At 39.3% G+C, this 12,527-nt stretch overlaps 1 protein-coding gene across 1 annotated transcript in view; it reads right to left on the minus strand.

The window, feature by feature from the left end:
• LOC134207349 (uncharacterized) overlaps positions 1 to 10,939 on the minus strand; it is a 119,275-nt gene extending 108,336 nt beyond the window's left edge. Inside the window, exon 1 of the mRNA XM_062683070.1 lies at positions 10,726 to 10,939. Coding sequence (XP_062539054.1) covers positions 10,726 to 10,939 — 214 coding nt within the window. The remainder of the gene's footprint in view (positions 1 to 10,725) is intronic.
• Positions 10,940 to 12,527: the final 1,588 nt, after the last annotated feature.

Below are 12,527 nucleotides of genomic sequence, written 5' to 3' on the forward strand. Positions count from 1 at the left end.
GGATTCTTCTTTGGAATCTCTTTCAGAATTCCTTTTCGGGAGCTCTTTCAGGCTTCCCTTTCGAATTCTCTTCCAAGATTATTTTTCGGAATCGCTTTCAGGATACCCTTTTGGAACTCCATTCAGGAAATCCCATTCAGGCATCCCTTATCATTATTCCCTTTCGGAATCAAAATCCGATTTTTTTTCGGAATCTCTCTCAGGATTCCCTTTCGGAATCCCACTCACAATTCCCTTTCAGAATTCTTCTTCAGGATTTTTTTTCGAAAAATCTTTCAGTATTCCATTTTGGAATTCCGTTCAGGATTCATTTGGAATGTCCAGGATTCCACTTTGGAATCCCGTTCAGGATTCCATTTTGGAATCCTGTCTCAGAATTCGTTCAGGATTCCATTTTGGAATCGTTCAGAATTCATTGAACCGTTCAGGATTCCACTTTGGAATCCCGTTCAGGATTCCATTTTGGAACCGTCCAGGATTCCATTTTGGAATTCCGTTCAGGATTCCATTTAATCCGTTCAGGATTCCATTTTGGAATCCGTCTAGGATTCCAGTTAATTCATCGGATTCCATTATGCAGTCATTTTAAAATCCGTTCAGGATTCCATTTGAAATCCGTCAAGGATTCCATTTTGGAATCCTGTTTAGATTCCATTTGGAATCCGTTCAGAGATCATTTTGGATTCCGTTCAGGATTCCATTTTGGGATTCCGTTCAGAATTCCATTTTGGAATCCCGTTCAAGATTCCATTTTGGAATCCGTCTCAGGATCCATTTTGGAATCTCCAGGATTCATTGGAGATCCATTTTGAATCCTGTGGATTCCATTTTGAATCCGTTAGGATCCATTTTGGAATCCGTTAGATTCCATTTTGGAATCCTCGTCCAGGAAATTCCGTTCAGATTCCATTTGGAATCCCGTTCAGGATTCCATTTTGAAATCCCGTCAAGGATTCCATTTTGGAATCCGTTCAGATTCCATTTGGAATCTTTAGGATTCTCAGAATCCGTCCAGGATTCCATTTTGAATCCGTCCAGGATTCCATTTGGAATCCTTTCAGGATTCCATTTTGGAATCCTTTCAGGATTCCATTTTAAACCTTCAGGATCCTACTTTGGAATCTGTTCAGGATTCATTTGAATCCTGTTTAGATCATTTTGAATCTGTTCAGGATTCCATTGGAATCCTGTTAGGATTCTACCTGGAATCTTCGATTGGAACCTGTTCAGATTCCAAATCCTGTCTAGATTCCATTTAACCGTTCAGATTCCATTTTGGAATCTGTTTAGGATTCCATTTTGAACTTTCTATTCATTTAATCCTGTTAGATTCCATTTAATCCGTTAGGATTCCATTTGGAATCTGTCTCAGGATTCATTTTGGAATCCTGTTCAGGATTCCATTTTGAATCCTGTCCAGGATTCTATTTTGAATCCGTTAGGATTCCATTTTGAATCTCTAGAATTCCATTTTGGAATCCTTCAGGATTTCATTTTGAATCCGTTCAGATTCTCGATCTGTTAGGATTCCATTTTGGAATCCGTTCAGGATTGCATTTTGGAATCCGTTCAGGATTCATTTTGGAATCCTGTTAGATTCCTTTTGAATCCGTCAGGATTCATTGGATCCTTCGATATCTTGGAATCCGTCAGATTATTTGGAATCCGTTCAGGATCCATTTGGAATCCCGTTCAGAATTCCATTCTGGAATCCCGTTCATGATTCCATTTTTGAATTCCTGTTCAGATTCATTTGAATCCCGTTCAGGATTCCATTTTAATCCGTTCAGATTCTAACTCTGTTCAGGATTCCATTTTGGAATCCGTTCAGATATCTTTGGAATCCTGTCTAGATTCCATTTTTGAATCCGTCTAGATTCCATTTTAATCCATCAGGATTCACTTTTGAATCCTGTCTAGATTCAATTTCGGAATATATTTCGGAATCCCTTTCAGGATTCCATTTGAAATCCAGATTATTTTGGAACATATTTCGGAATCCCTTTCAGATTCCATTTTGAAATCCCGTTCAGGATTCTATTTTGGAGTCCCGTTCAGGATTCCATTTTGGAATCCCGTTCAGGATTCCATTTTGGAATCCTGTTCAGGATTCCCGTTCAGGATTCCATTTTGGAATCCCGTCTAGGATTCCATTTTGGAATCCTGTCCAGATTCATTTGAACCTCAGATTCCATTTTGGAATCCTTCAGGATTCTACTTCAAATCCTGTTCAGGATTCCATTTTGAATCCTGCATACATTCCATTTGGAATCCTGTTCAGATTCCATTTTGGAATCCTGTCTAGATTCCATTTTTGGAATCCTGTTCAGGATTCCATTTTGGAATCCCGTTCAAGATTCCATTTTGGAATCCCGTTCAGGATTCCATTTTGGAATCCGTTCAGATTCCATTTGGAACTCTGTTCAGATTCCATTTTGGAATCCCGTTCAGATTCACTTTGGAATCCTGTCTTAGGATTCCATTTGAAACCTTTAGGATCTAATCCTGTTAGATTCCATTTGGAATCCTCTCAGGATTCACTTTGGAATCCCCAGGATTCCATTTTGGAATCCTGTTCAGATCATTTAATCCTGTCAGATTCCATTTGGAATCCTGTCTAGATCTCCATTTTGGAATCCTGTCTAGGATTCCATTTTGGAATCCTGTTCAGGATTCCAAATTCTGAATCCTGTCTAGGATTCCATTTGGAATCCCGTTCAGGATTCCATTCTTTAATCCTTGTCAGATCTATTTGGAATCCTTCAGATTCCATTTTGGAATCCCGTTCAGAATTCCATTTTGGAATCCGTTAGGATTCCATTTTGGAATCTCAGAATCTGTTCAGGATTCCATTTGGAACTGGCCGTTCAGGATTCCATTTTGGAATCTCTAGGATTCCATTTTGAATCCTTCTCAGGATTCCATTTTGGAATCCTGTTCAGGATTCCATTTTGGAATCCTGCAAGATTCCATTTTGGAACTCTGCCTAGATTCCATTTTGAATCCTGTCTAGGATTCCAATTTGGAATCCTGTTCAGGATTTCATTTTAAATCCTGTTCAGATTCATTTTGAACTCCGTTCAGGATTCCATTTTGGAATTCCGTTCAGGATTCCATTTTGGAATCCCGTTCAGGATTCCATTACTTTAAATCCTGTTCAGGTTCCATTTTTGGAATCCTGTTCAGATTCCATTTTGAATCCTGTTCAGGATTCCATTTTGGAATCCTGTTTAGGATTCCATTTTGGAATCCTGTCTAGAGTCAATCTTTGGAATCCGTCTAGGATTCCATTTTGAATCTGTCCAGATTCCATTTGGAATCCTGCCTAGGATTCTTCATTATCTTGATTTGAATACTCTTTGGAATCCTGTTCAGGATTCCATTTGGAATCTGAATCTATTTGAATCCTGTCAAGATCTTCATTTGAATCCCGTCTAGGATTCCATTTTGAATCCGTTCAGGATTCATTTCGAATATATTTCGAATCCTTCAGGATTCCATTTGAATCCCGTTCAGGATTCTATTTTGGAGTCCCGTACAGGATTCCATTTTGGAATCCCGTTCAGATTCCATTTTTAACTGTTCAGGATTCCCGTTCAGATTCCATTTGGAATTCCTCGTTCTAGATTCCATTTTGAATCCTGTCCAGGATTCCATTTTGGAATCCGTTCAGATTCCATTTTGGAATCCCTTCTCTAGGATTCCATTTTGAACTTTCAGATTCATTTTGAATTCTCAGATTCCATTTTGGAATCCTGTCACAAGATTCCATTTAATCCTGTCTAGATTCCATTTTGGAATCTCCGTTCAGATTCCATTTTGACCGTTCAGGATTCCTTTTGGAATCCCGTTCAGGATTCCGCCTTTCTTAATCCTGTTCAGGATTCCATTTGGAATCCTGTCTCAGGATTCCATTTGGAATCCTGTCTAGGATTCCATTTTAATCCTGCAGGATTCCATACCCGTTCCGATTCCTTTGGAATCCCGTTCAGGATTCATTTGAACTTCTGTCTTAGATCTCTTTAATCCTGTTCAGATTCCATTTTGGAATCCCGTCAGGATTCATTTTGGATCCCGTTCAGATTCCATTTAATCCAGGATCCATTTTGAATCCGTCCAGATCTCTATTGGAACCTTCAGGATTCCACTTGAACTTTCAGGATTCCATTTGGAATCCTGTTCAGGATCCATTTTGGAATCCTGTTCCAGATTCCATTTTGAATCGTTCAGGATTCCACTAATCCTGTTTAGGATTCCATTTTGGAATCCCGTTCAGGATTCCATTTTGGATCCGTTCAGATTTCATTGAACCTGTTCAGATTCCATTTTGGAATCCTTGCTCAGGATTCCCGTTCAGGATTCCATTTGGAATCCTGTCTAGGATTCCATTTGAGTCCCGTTCGGATTCCATTTTGGAATCCCGTTCAGGATTCCATTTTGGAATCCCGTCTAGATCCCGTTCAGGATTCCATTTGGAATCCTGTTCAGGATTCCATTTTGAAATCCTGTCCAGGATTCCATTTTGGAATCCTTCAGATTCCATTTTGGAATCCTTTCAGGATTCCATTTGGAATCCTGTTCAGGATTCCATTTTGAATCCGTCAAGATCCATTTGGAATCCTGTCTAGATTCCATTTGAATCCTGTCTAGGATTCCATATTTGATCCTGTTCAGGATTTATTTTGGAATCCTGTCTGGATTCTATCTTGAATCCTGTCTAGATTCCATTTTGGAATCCCAGTTCAGATTCCATTTTGGAATCCTGTTCAGGATTCCATTGAGGTCCCGTCTAGATTCCATTTTGGAATCCTAGTTCTGGATTCCATTTTAATCCTGTCTAGGATTCCATTTTGGAATCCTGTTCAGGATTCCATTTTGAATCCTCCCAGGATTCCTTTTGGAATCCAGTCAGGATTCTTCTTGGAATCCTGTTCAGGATTCCATTTTGGAACTCTGTTCAGATTCCATTTGAATCCTGTCCATGGTTAATCCCTTCAGGATTCCATTTTGAATCCCGTTCAGATCCATTTTGAACTCTTCAGGATTTCATTTGAATCCCGTTCAGGACTTTGGAATCCTGTTCAGATTCCATTGGAATCCTTCTGATTCATTTGAATCCTGTTCAGGATTCCATTTGGAATCCTGTCTAGATTCCATTTGGAATCCTGTTCAGATTCCATTTTGAAACTTCCGTTCAGGATTCCATTTGGAATCCTGGAACATTTTGGAATCCTGTTCAGGATTCCATTTTGGAATCCTGCCAAGATTCCATTTTGGAATCCTGTCAAGATTCATTTTGAAACCGTTCAGATCCATTTTGAAATCCGTCTGTGATCATTTCGAATATCTTCGAATCCTTCAGGATTCCATTTTGAAATCCCTTCAGGATTCTATTTTGGATCCTGTTCAGATTCCATTTGAATCCCGTTCAGATTCCATTTTGAATCCTTCTTTGATTCCTGATTCCATTTAATCGTTCGATCTCTTTGGAATCTGCTCAGGATTCATTTTGGAATCCCGTCCAGGATTCCATTTTGGAATTCCGTTCAGGATTCCATTTTGGAACTCTTTCAGGATTCCATTTTTGAATCCTTTCTGAATTCCATTTTGAACCTTCAGGATTCCATTTTGAATCCGTCTTCAGGATTCCATTTGGAATCGTTCAGGATTCATTTTGGAATCCGTTCAGGATTCCATTTTGAACCTGTCTAGATTCATTTTGGAATCGTTCAGATTCCATTTTGAACCTGTCTAGGTCAGCTTGAATCCTGTTCAGATTCCATTTGGAATCCTGTTCAGGATTCCATTTTGGAATCCGTTCAGATTCCATTTTAATCCTGCTCAGGATTCCATTTTGAACCTGTCTAGATTCCAATGAATCCTGTCTAGGATTCCAGTAATCCCGTTCAGGATTCCATTTTGGAACTCTGTTCAGATTCCATTTTGAACCTGTCTAGGATTCCATTTTGGAATCGTCTAGATTCCATTTTGAACTGTTCAGATTCATCTTGAACCGTTCAGATTCCATTTTGGAATCCTGTCTCAGATTCCATTTTGAATCCCGTTCAGATTCCATTTTGGAACCTTCTCAGGATTCCATTTGAATCCTGTCTAGATTCCATTTTAACCCTGTTCAGGATTCCATTTTGGAATCCTTTCAGGATTCCATTTTGGAATCCCTTTCAGGATTCCATTTTGAATCCTTTCAGAATTCATTTTGGAATCCTTCAGATTCATTTAATCCCGTTCAGGATTCCATTTGGAACCTTGTTCAGGATTTCATTTTGGAATCCTGTCTAGATTCCATTTTTGGAATCCTGTTCAGGATTCCATTTTGGAATCCGTTCAGATTCCATTTACCGGATTCTATTTGGAACTCGTTCAGATTCCATTTGGAATCCTTCAGGATTCCATTTGGAATCCTGTTCAGATTCCATTGAATCCTGTCAGGATTCCATTTTGGAATCCTGTTCAGATTCCATTTTGAATCCTGTCCAGGATTCCATTTTGATCCGTTCAGGATTCCATTTTGGAATCCCATTCAGGATTCCATTTTGGAATCCCGTTCAGGATTCCATTTTGGAATCCCATTCAGGATTCCATTTTGGAATCCCATTCAGGATTCCATTTTGGAATCCCGTACAAGATTCCATTTTGGAATCCCGTACAAGATTCCATTTGGAATCCTGTTCAGGATTCCATTTTGAATCCTGTTCAGGATCTCGAATCTATTTCGGAACTCTTTCAGATTCCATTTTGAAATCCGTCTGGATTCTATTTTGGATCCCGTTCAATATTCCATTTCGAATCCTGTCAGGATTCCATTTGGAATCCTGTTCAGAATCCATTTTGGAATCCTTTCAGATCTATTTTGAATCCGCTCAGGATTCCATTTGGAATCCCAATCAGGATTCCATTTTGAATCGTTCAGATTCTTTTGGAATCTGTTCATGATTCCATTTTGAACTCTGCCTAGGATTCCATTTTGGAATCCCAATCAGGATTCCATTTTGGAATCCTGTTCAGGATTCCATTTTGGAATCCCGTTCATGATTCCATTTTGGAATCCCGTTCAGGATTCCATTTTGGAATCCCGTTCAGGATTCCATTTTGGAATCCCGTTCAGGATTCCATTTTGGAATCCGTTCAGATTTCATTGGAATCCCGTTCAGGATTCCATTTTGGAATCCGTTCAGGATTCCCGTTCAGGATTCCATTTTGGAATCCCTTCTAGGATTCCATTTTGAATCCTTTCAGGATTCCATTTTGGAATCTGTCTGGATCATTCGATCGTCAGATTCCATTTGGAATCCTGTCAGATTCCATTTTGGAATCCTGTCTGGATTCCATTTTGGAATCCCGTCCAGGATTCCATTTTGAATCCTGTCTTGATTCCATTTTGAACTCTTCTAGGATTCCATTTTGGAATCCCAAGATTCCATTTTGGAATCCTGCTAAGATTCCATTTGAATCTCCTTCAGGATTCCATTTTGAATCCGTTCAGGATTCCAATTCTTGAATCTATTTCGGAATCCCTTTCAGGATTCCATTTTGAAATCCCGTTCAGGATTCTATTTTGGAGTCCCGTTCAATATTCCTTTTCGGAATCCCGTTCAGGATTCCATTTTGGAATCCCGTTCATTATTCCATTTGGGAATCCCAATCAAGATTCCATTTTGGAATCCCGTTGAGGATTCCATTTTGGAATCCTGTTCAGGATTCCATTTTGGAATCCCGTTCAGGATTCCATTTTGGAATCCTGTTCAGGATTCCATTTTGGAATCCTGTTCAGGATTCCATTTTGGAATCCCGTTCAGGATTCCATTTTGGATCCTCCAGATTCCATTTTGAATCCTTCTAGGATTCCATTTGAATCCTGCACAGTAGATCCATTTTGAATCCTGTACAAGATTCCATTTTGGAATCCCGTACAAGATTCCATTTTGAAATCCCGTTCAGGATTCAATTTCGGAATATATTTCGGAATCCCTTTCAGGATTCCATTTTGAAATCCCGTTCAGGATTCTATTTTGGAGTCCCGTTCAAGATTCCATTTCGGAATCCCGTTCAGGATTCCATTTTGGAATCCCGTTCAGAATTCCATTTTGGAATCCCTTTCAGGATTCCATTTTGGAATCCCGCTCAGGATTCCATTTTGGAATCCCAATCAGGATTCCATTTTGGAATCCTGTTCAGGATTCCTTTTTGAAATCCCGTTCATGATTCCATTTTGGAATCCTGTTCAGGATTCCATTTTGAATCCCGTTCAGATTCCATTTTGAATCCCTTCGATTCCATTTGAATCTCTTTAGAATTCCATTTTGAATCCTGTCTATTACCATTTGGGAATCCCAATCAAGATTCCACTTTTGAATCCTGTTTAGGATTCCATTTTGAAATCCCGTTCAGGATTCCATTTCGGAATCCCTTTCGAAATCCCTTTCAGGATTCCATTTTGAAATCTCGTTCAGGATTCAATTTTGAAATCCCGTTAAGAATTCCATTTTGGAATCCCGTTCAGGATTCCATTTTGGAATCCTGTTCAGATTCCATTTTGAATCCTGTTCAGGATTCCATTTTGGAATCCCTTTCAGGATTCCATTTTGGAATCCCTTTCAGGATTCCATTTTGGAATCCCGTTCAGGATTCCATTTTGGAATCCTGTTCAGGATTTCATTTTGGAATCCCGTTCAGGATTCCATTTTGCAATCCTGTCCAGGATTCCATTTGAACCTTTCAGGATTCCTTTTGCAATCCCGTTCAGAATTCCATTTTGCAACCTTTCAGGCCATTTTGAATCCTGTTCAGATTCCTTGAACCTGTTCAGAATTCCATTTTGGAATCCCGTTCAGAATTCCATTTTGGGATTCCGTTCAGAATTCCTCGGTATCCCTTCAGGATTCCTCTTCGAATCCCTTTCATGAGACCCTTTCGGAACCCCTTTAAGGATTCTTTTTCAGAATTTCTTTTCGTATTTCTTTTCAGGATTACCTTTCGGATTTTCATTCAGGATTCCCTTTCAGGTTTCCTTTCCAGAACCCCTTTTCGAAATCCCTTTCAGAATCCCTTTAAGGATTCCCTATCGGAATTTCTTTCGGGAATCTATTTTAGAATTCCATAAAATGGGCGCTAGATCCAAACTCGATGCTATGAAAAACGACAACAAAACAAATCTCGTTTCTTGATGTTGTTATGTTTGTTATAGTCCAAAGACAGTCTAGTGAACATATCGACTAAGGATAGTGAATCCTGAACAAAATATGATCAGAACATTTCGAGATAAAGAGATATCGAGATAGGGAGATTATTGAGATGTAGAAATCCTAAATGTATGTAGATTGAAGGGAGTGACCATTGACATAGGGAGAGCTATCGAGAACATCGAGATGTAGAGAGTGGACTATATTAGTAAATAGATGTCGGGTAAGATATGCCAAATAGGCGATAGAAGTACAATAAACAAAAGCATCACAATTGCTTCTAAATTATAAGAACTGTTTAGAGAAAAATCAATGTTTCACAAATATAATCACTTTAATCCTGTGCAAATAAAAAGTGAGCAGCTTAACTAATTGAAAATCAAAACTAATCTTATTACATTACCAGCAAAGGTCACCAAAATGAACTGGTAGGATGCAATCGACTTCACATGTCGGTGATTATCGCATCGTCATCATCGCAAATTGATTGAGAAGGCCATCGCTGTAAAATGCTCAGCTCGAAACAAGGAAGGTTTACCTCTGACATGAAATTGTTGCACTATAATCGATAAGGCCATCTGTATGAAACATTAAAAGATTAAACGTGTTCCCCATGTACATGTACATGTTGCATTAAATGGCAAATCAATGACGTTAACAGGAGCGTTCTTCGGTATGACAATCCATCACTGGGTGATGCTTAGTACTTATCTTGCACCCAATTAACTAATTAACATTTTGCATTTAAATAGGTAGGCGATTCGAATACTCGATACCCCGAACAAGATTGAGAGAATTCTCAACCCGAAAGGTCACTAAGCCTTCTTGCAGAAAATTGGTATTTGGAGTGACTTTTAGTACAATTTTGTAAAGGAAAGAAAACGTTCAAAATGACTAATGAAATACCATGCGCCTCCATTTGTTGCCAGAATCGTGCCTCAATTTGAGTTTTAAACAAACATCATCAAACATTAATGAGTTGTTGTACATAAAAGCAGATTTCTTTCGTCAATTTCATCCACTGTTAAAAGCAAACCAACGGATAATTCTTGCCATTCTACTCCCTCGGCAATCGACATTCATGTGCTCTTTGCTCTTCGCCTTTCACAACCATTTCGAGAGCTCTCGAGAAGACCGTTCGATGCCTGAAGGACAAAATTCAACCCATCTGCTTTGGATTCAGTTTTTTTCACCTCACGGCTGTTTTCTGAAGATCCCTCCGAGCACTCCTCCACCCGGAACCACCTCTCGCCAAAGTGACGGAAACATCCCATGGGTGAAACGAACCGTATCCGATCCAATTTGAGCTCGAGAGTACTTCAAGCAGACAAATAAACTTCATTATAATTTGTGAAATGCCACCGCAACCCTTCCATTCATTCATTTGTTCGGCCCGGTTGGCTACCCTTGTGAAGTGAGCTATTTCGCACCCCATCAACACATTCCAGTAAAACAACAAATCGACGAACGAGACGACGAATGCGCTGCATACCAGAAGGAATTTTTCCCCGTTTTCCACACTCACCATTGTTTGATCTTCGCACTTCGAACAATCGGTCGGCGAGGCTTAGGAAAACGTTCAAGTCCTTGAACAAATAGCACTTGATTTGCACACTCTCTTTGCTGCGCACATGATGCACTTGATGATGCACTCGGATTGCTTGTACGAAACAATCAGCGCGCATGGCAACAATAGCACCAAGTTGGCCGTGAATGGCAACAACCATCCATGAGTCCATGTATCTCAAAGGATCGAGCATGGATCGGGTGGTTGCATTGTTTTACGCTCGAACACACGCTCAAACCGGTTCGACCAACATTGACTAAGCCCCAAGGTTAATTGTTTCAGCTTGGTGCAACTGTGAATAGTTTCGATGATCCATTTTGTTTATTTTACAGTCAGCGGGATTTTAGAACCCACTGCTGGATGAAGGAGGCGTCATTTTGCCACGGATTCATCAATATTTCAATAATGGATAAAGTAAAAGTTTACCAATTTGATCGAGCATCAAACCACATTTACCGGCGATAATGGACAGCAATTATTAATATCGGAGATGAGCTGAAGAAGGCTTTTCCCGGCGCTAATCGCCGACAACCCGACACACCATTAGCATAATGACCGAGCCGTGCAATTATTAACGCTTGATTTTACGGTTCACACTAGCTGTCAGCTGAATATTAATGATGGTTTCTTCGTGGTGACAATTTTCCCAATTTGTGCTCCACCCACTCAATGTGTAGGTAAGAGTTCATTTTATGCTTCGCTTCAACTTGTGGTGGGTGGTAATTAACTGAACACAACCGAAAACTAGTTTGTGTTTTTCCAATCAACCCCGTCAACCCACACAAGACGTTAATGGAAAAGGCAATTTGGTCAAGCCCAACGCATCCAATGTTTCGAGTTTGTTATTGAGTTAGTGATAGGTCAAAGGTTGTTTAAGAAATGCTTATATTTGCCACATTTTCTGAGGCAATTAGGAACCTGGTTGAGTTTATAAAGTCAAGATATGAAAAAGATTTTATATCTTTAAATGCATATTCATAGAGTGGCTCACCATCATTTTTAAACCATTGTTTTTCAGAACCATGCGGGTCCTTCCCATTCAACTGCAGAAGACGAACCTAATTAGATTGTTACTTTTTAAGTGGTTCGCAATTCCAACTTGCGACATATCAAACTTCATGATGTTACAAGAAAATTACTATCCCCCTGAATTACGGTCACTTAGGGTGATTCTATATCCCAGAAAGTCAAGTTTTATGATTTAACCTAAAATTATTACAGAGGCCTATTTGTAAAGCATCTGGTGGCAATTCATGTTATCAATTTTGTATGTTCTGGAACCAATCACGCATGAATATTAAACCTCATTATTGTGCAAGATAAATACAAAAAGCATTTGCAGATATTTGGTGCAATATTTGGCAATCGGATGTTCCTAACACCAAAAAAATAGTCACTTTTGGAGTGGTCCTTAGCGATGTAGTGATCTGAGGACCACCATTACCGTTGTTTCCATTGGTTCAAACAAGGGGAAGCTATGGGGGTCCACACCTCCCTCTAAGAACATTTCAAGGTAACCCCAAATATTTAACAGTTGTTTGTGGTAACTGTATAAAACAATAAGTTAATGGAATAGATAGAAGATAATATTTGCACTGTTGTAGAAAAAGTGGTATTTGTCAATTTCAGTTTTTTACGTAAACGGCTTATATTTGCAAGGATCTAGCAAAGGAATAGGGGAATAAATAAGTAGCGCAAATCCCATGCCAAATCACACCTCCAGAGAACTTGCAAGCATGAACTGAACGAAGTACATTGAT

The sequence above is a fragment of the Armigeres subalbatus genome, chromosome 1 (assembly GCF_024139115.2).
Source record: "Armigeres subalbatus isolate Guangzhou_Male chromosome 1, GZ_Asu_2, whole genome shotgun sequence".
Classification (NCBI taxonomy): Eukaryota; Metazoa; Arthropoda; class Insecta; order Diptera; family Culicidae; genus Armigeres; species Armigeres subalbatus.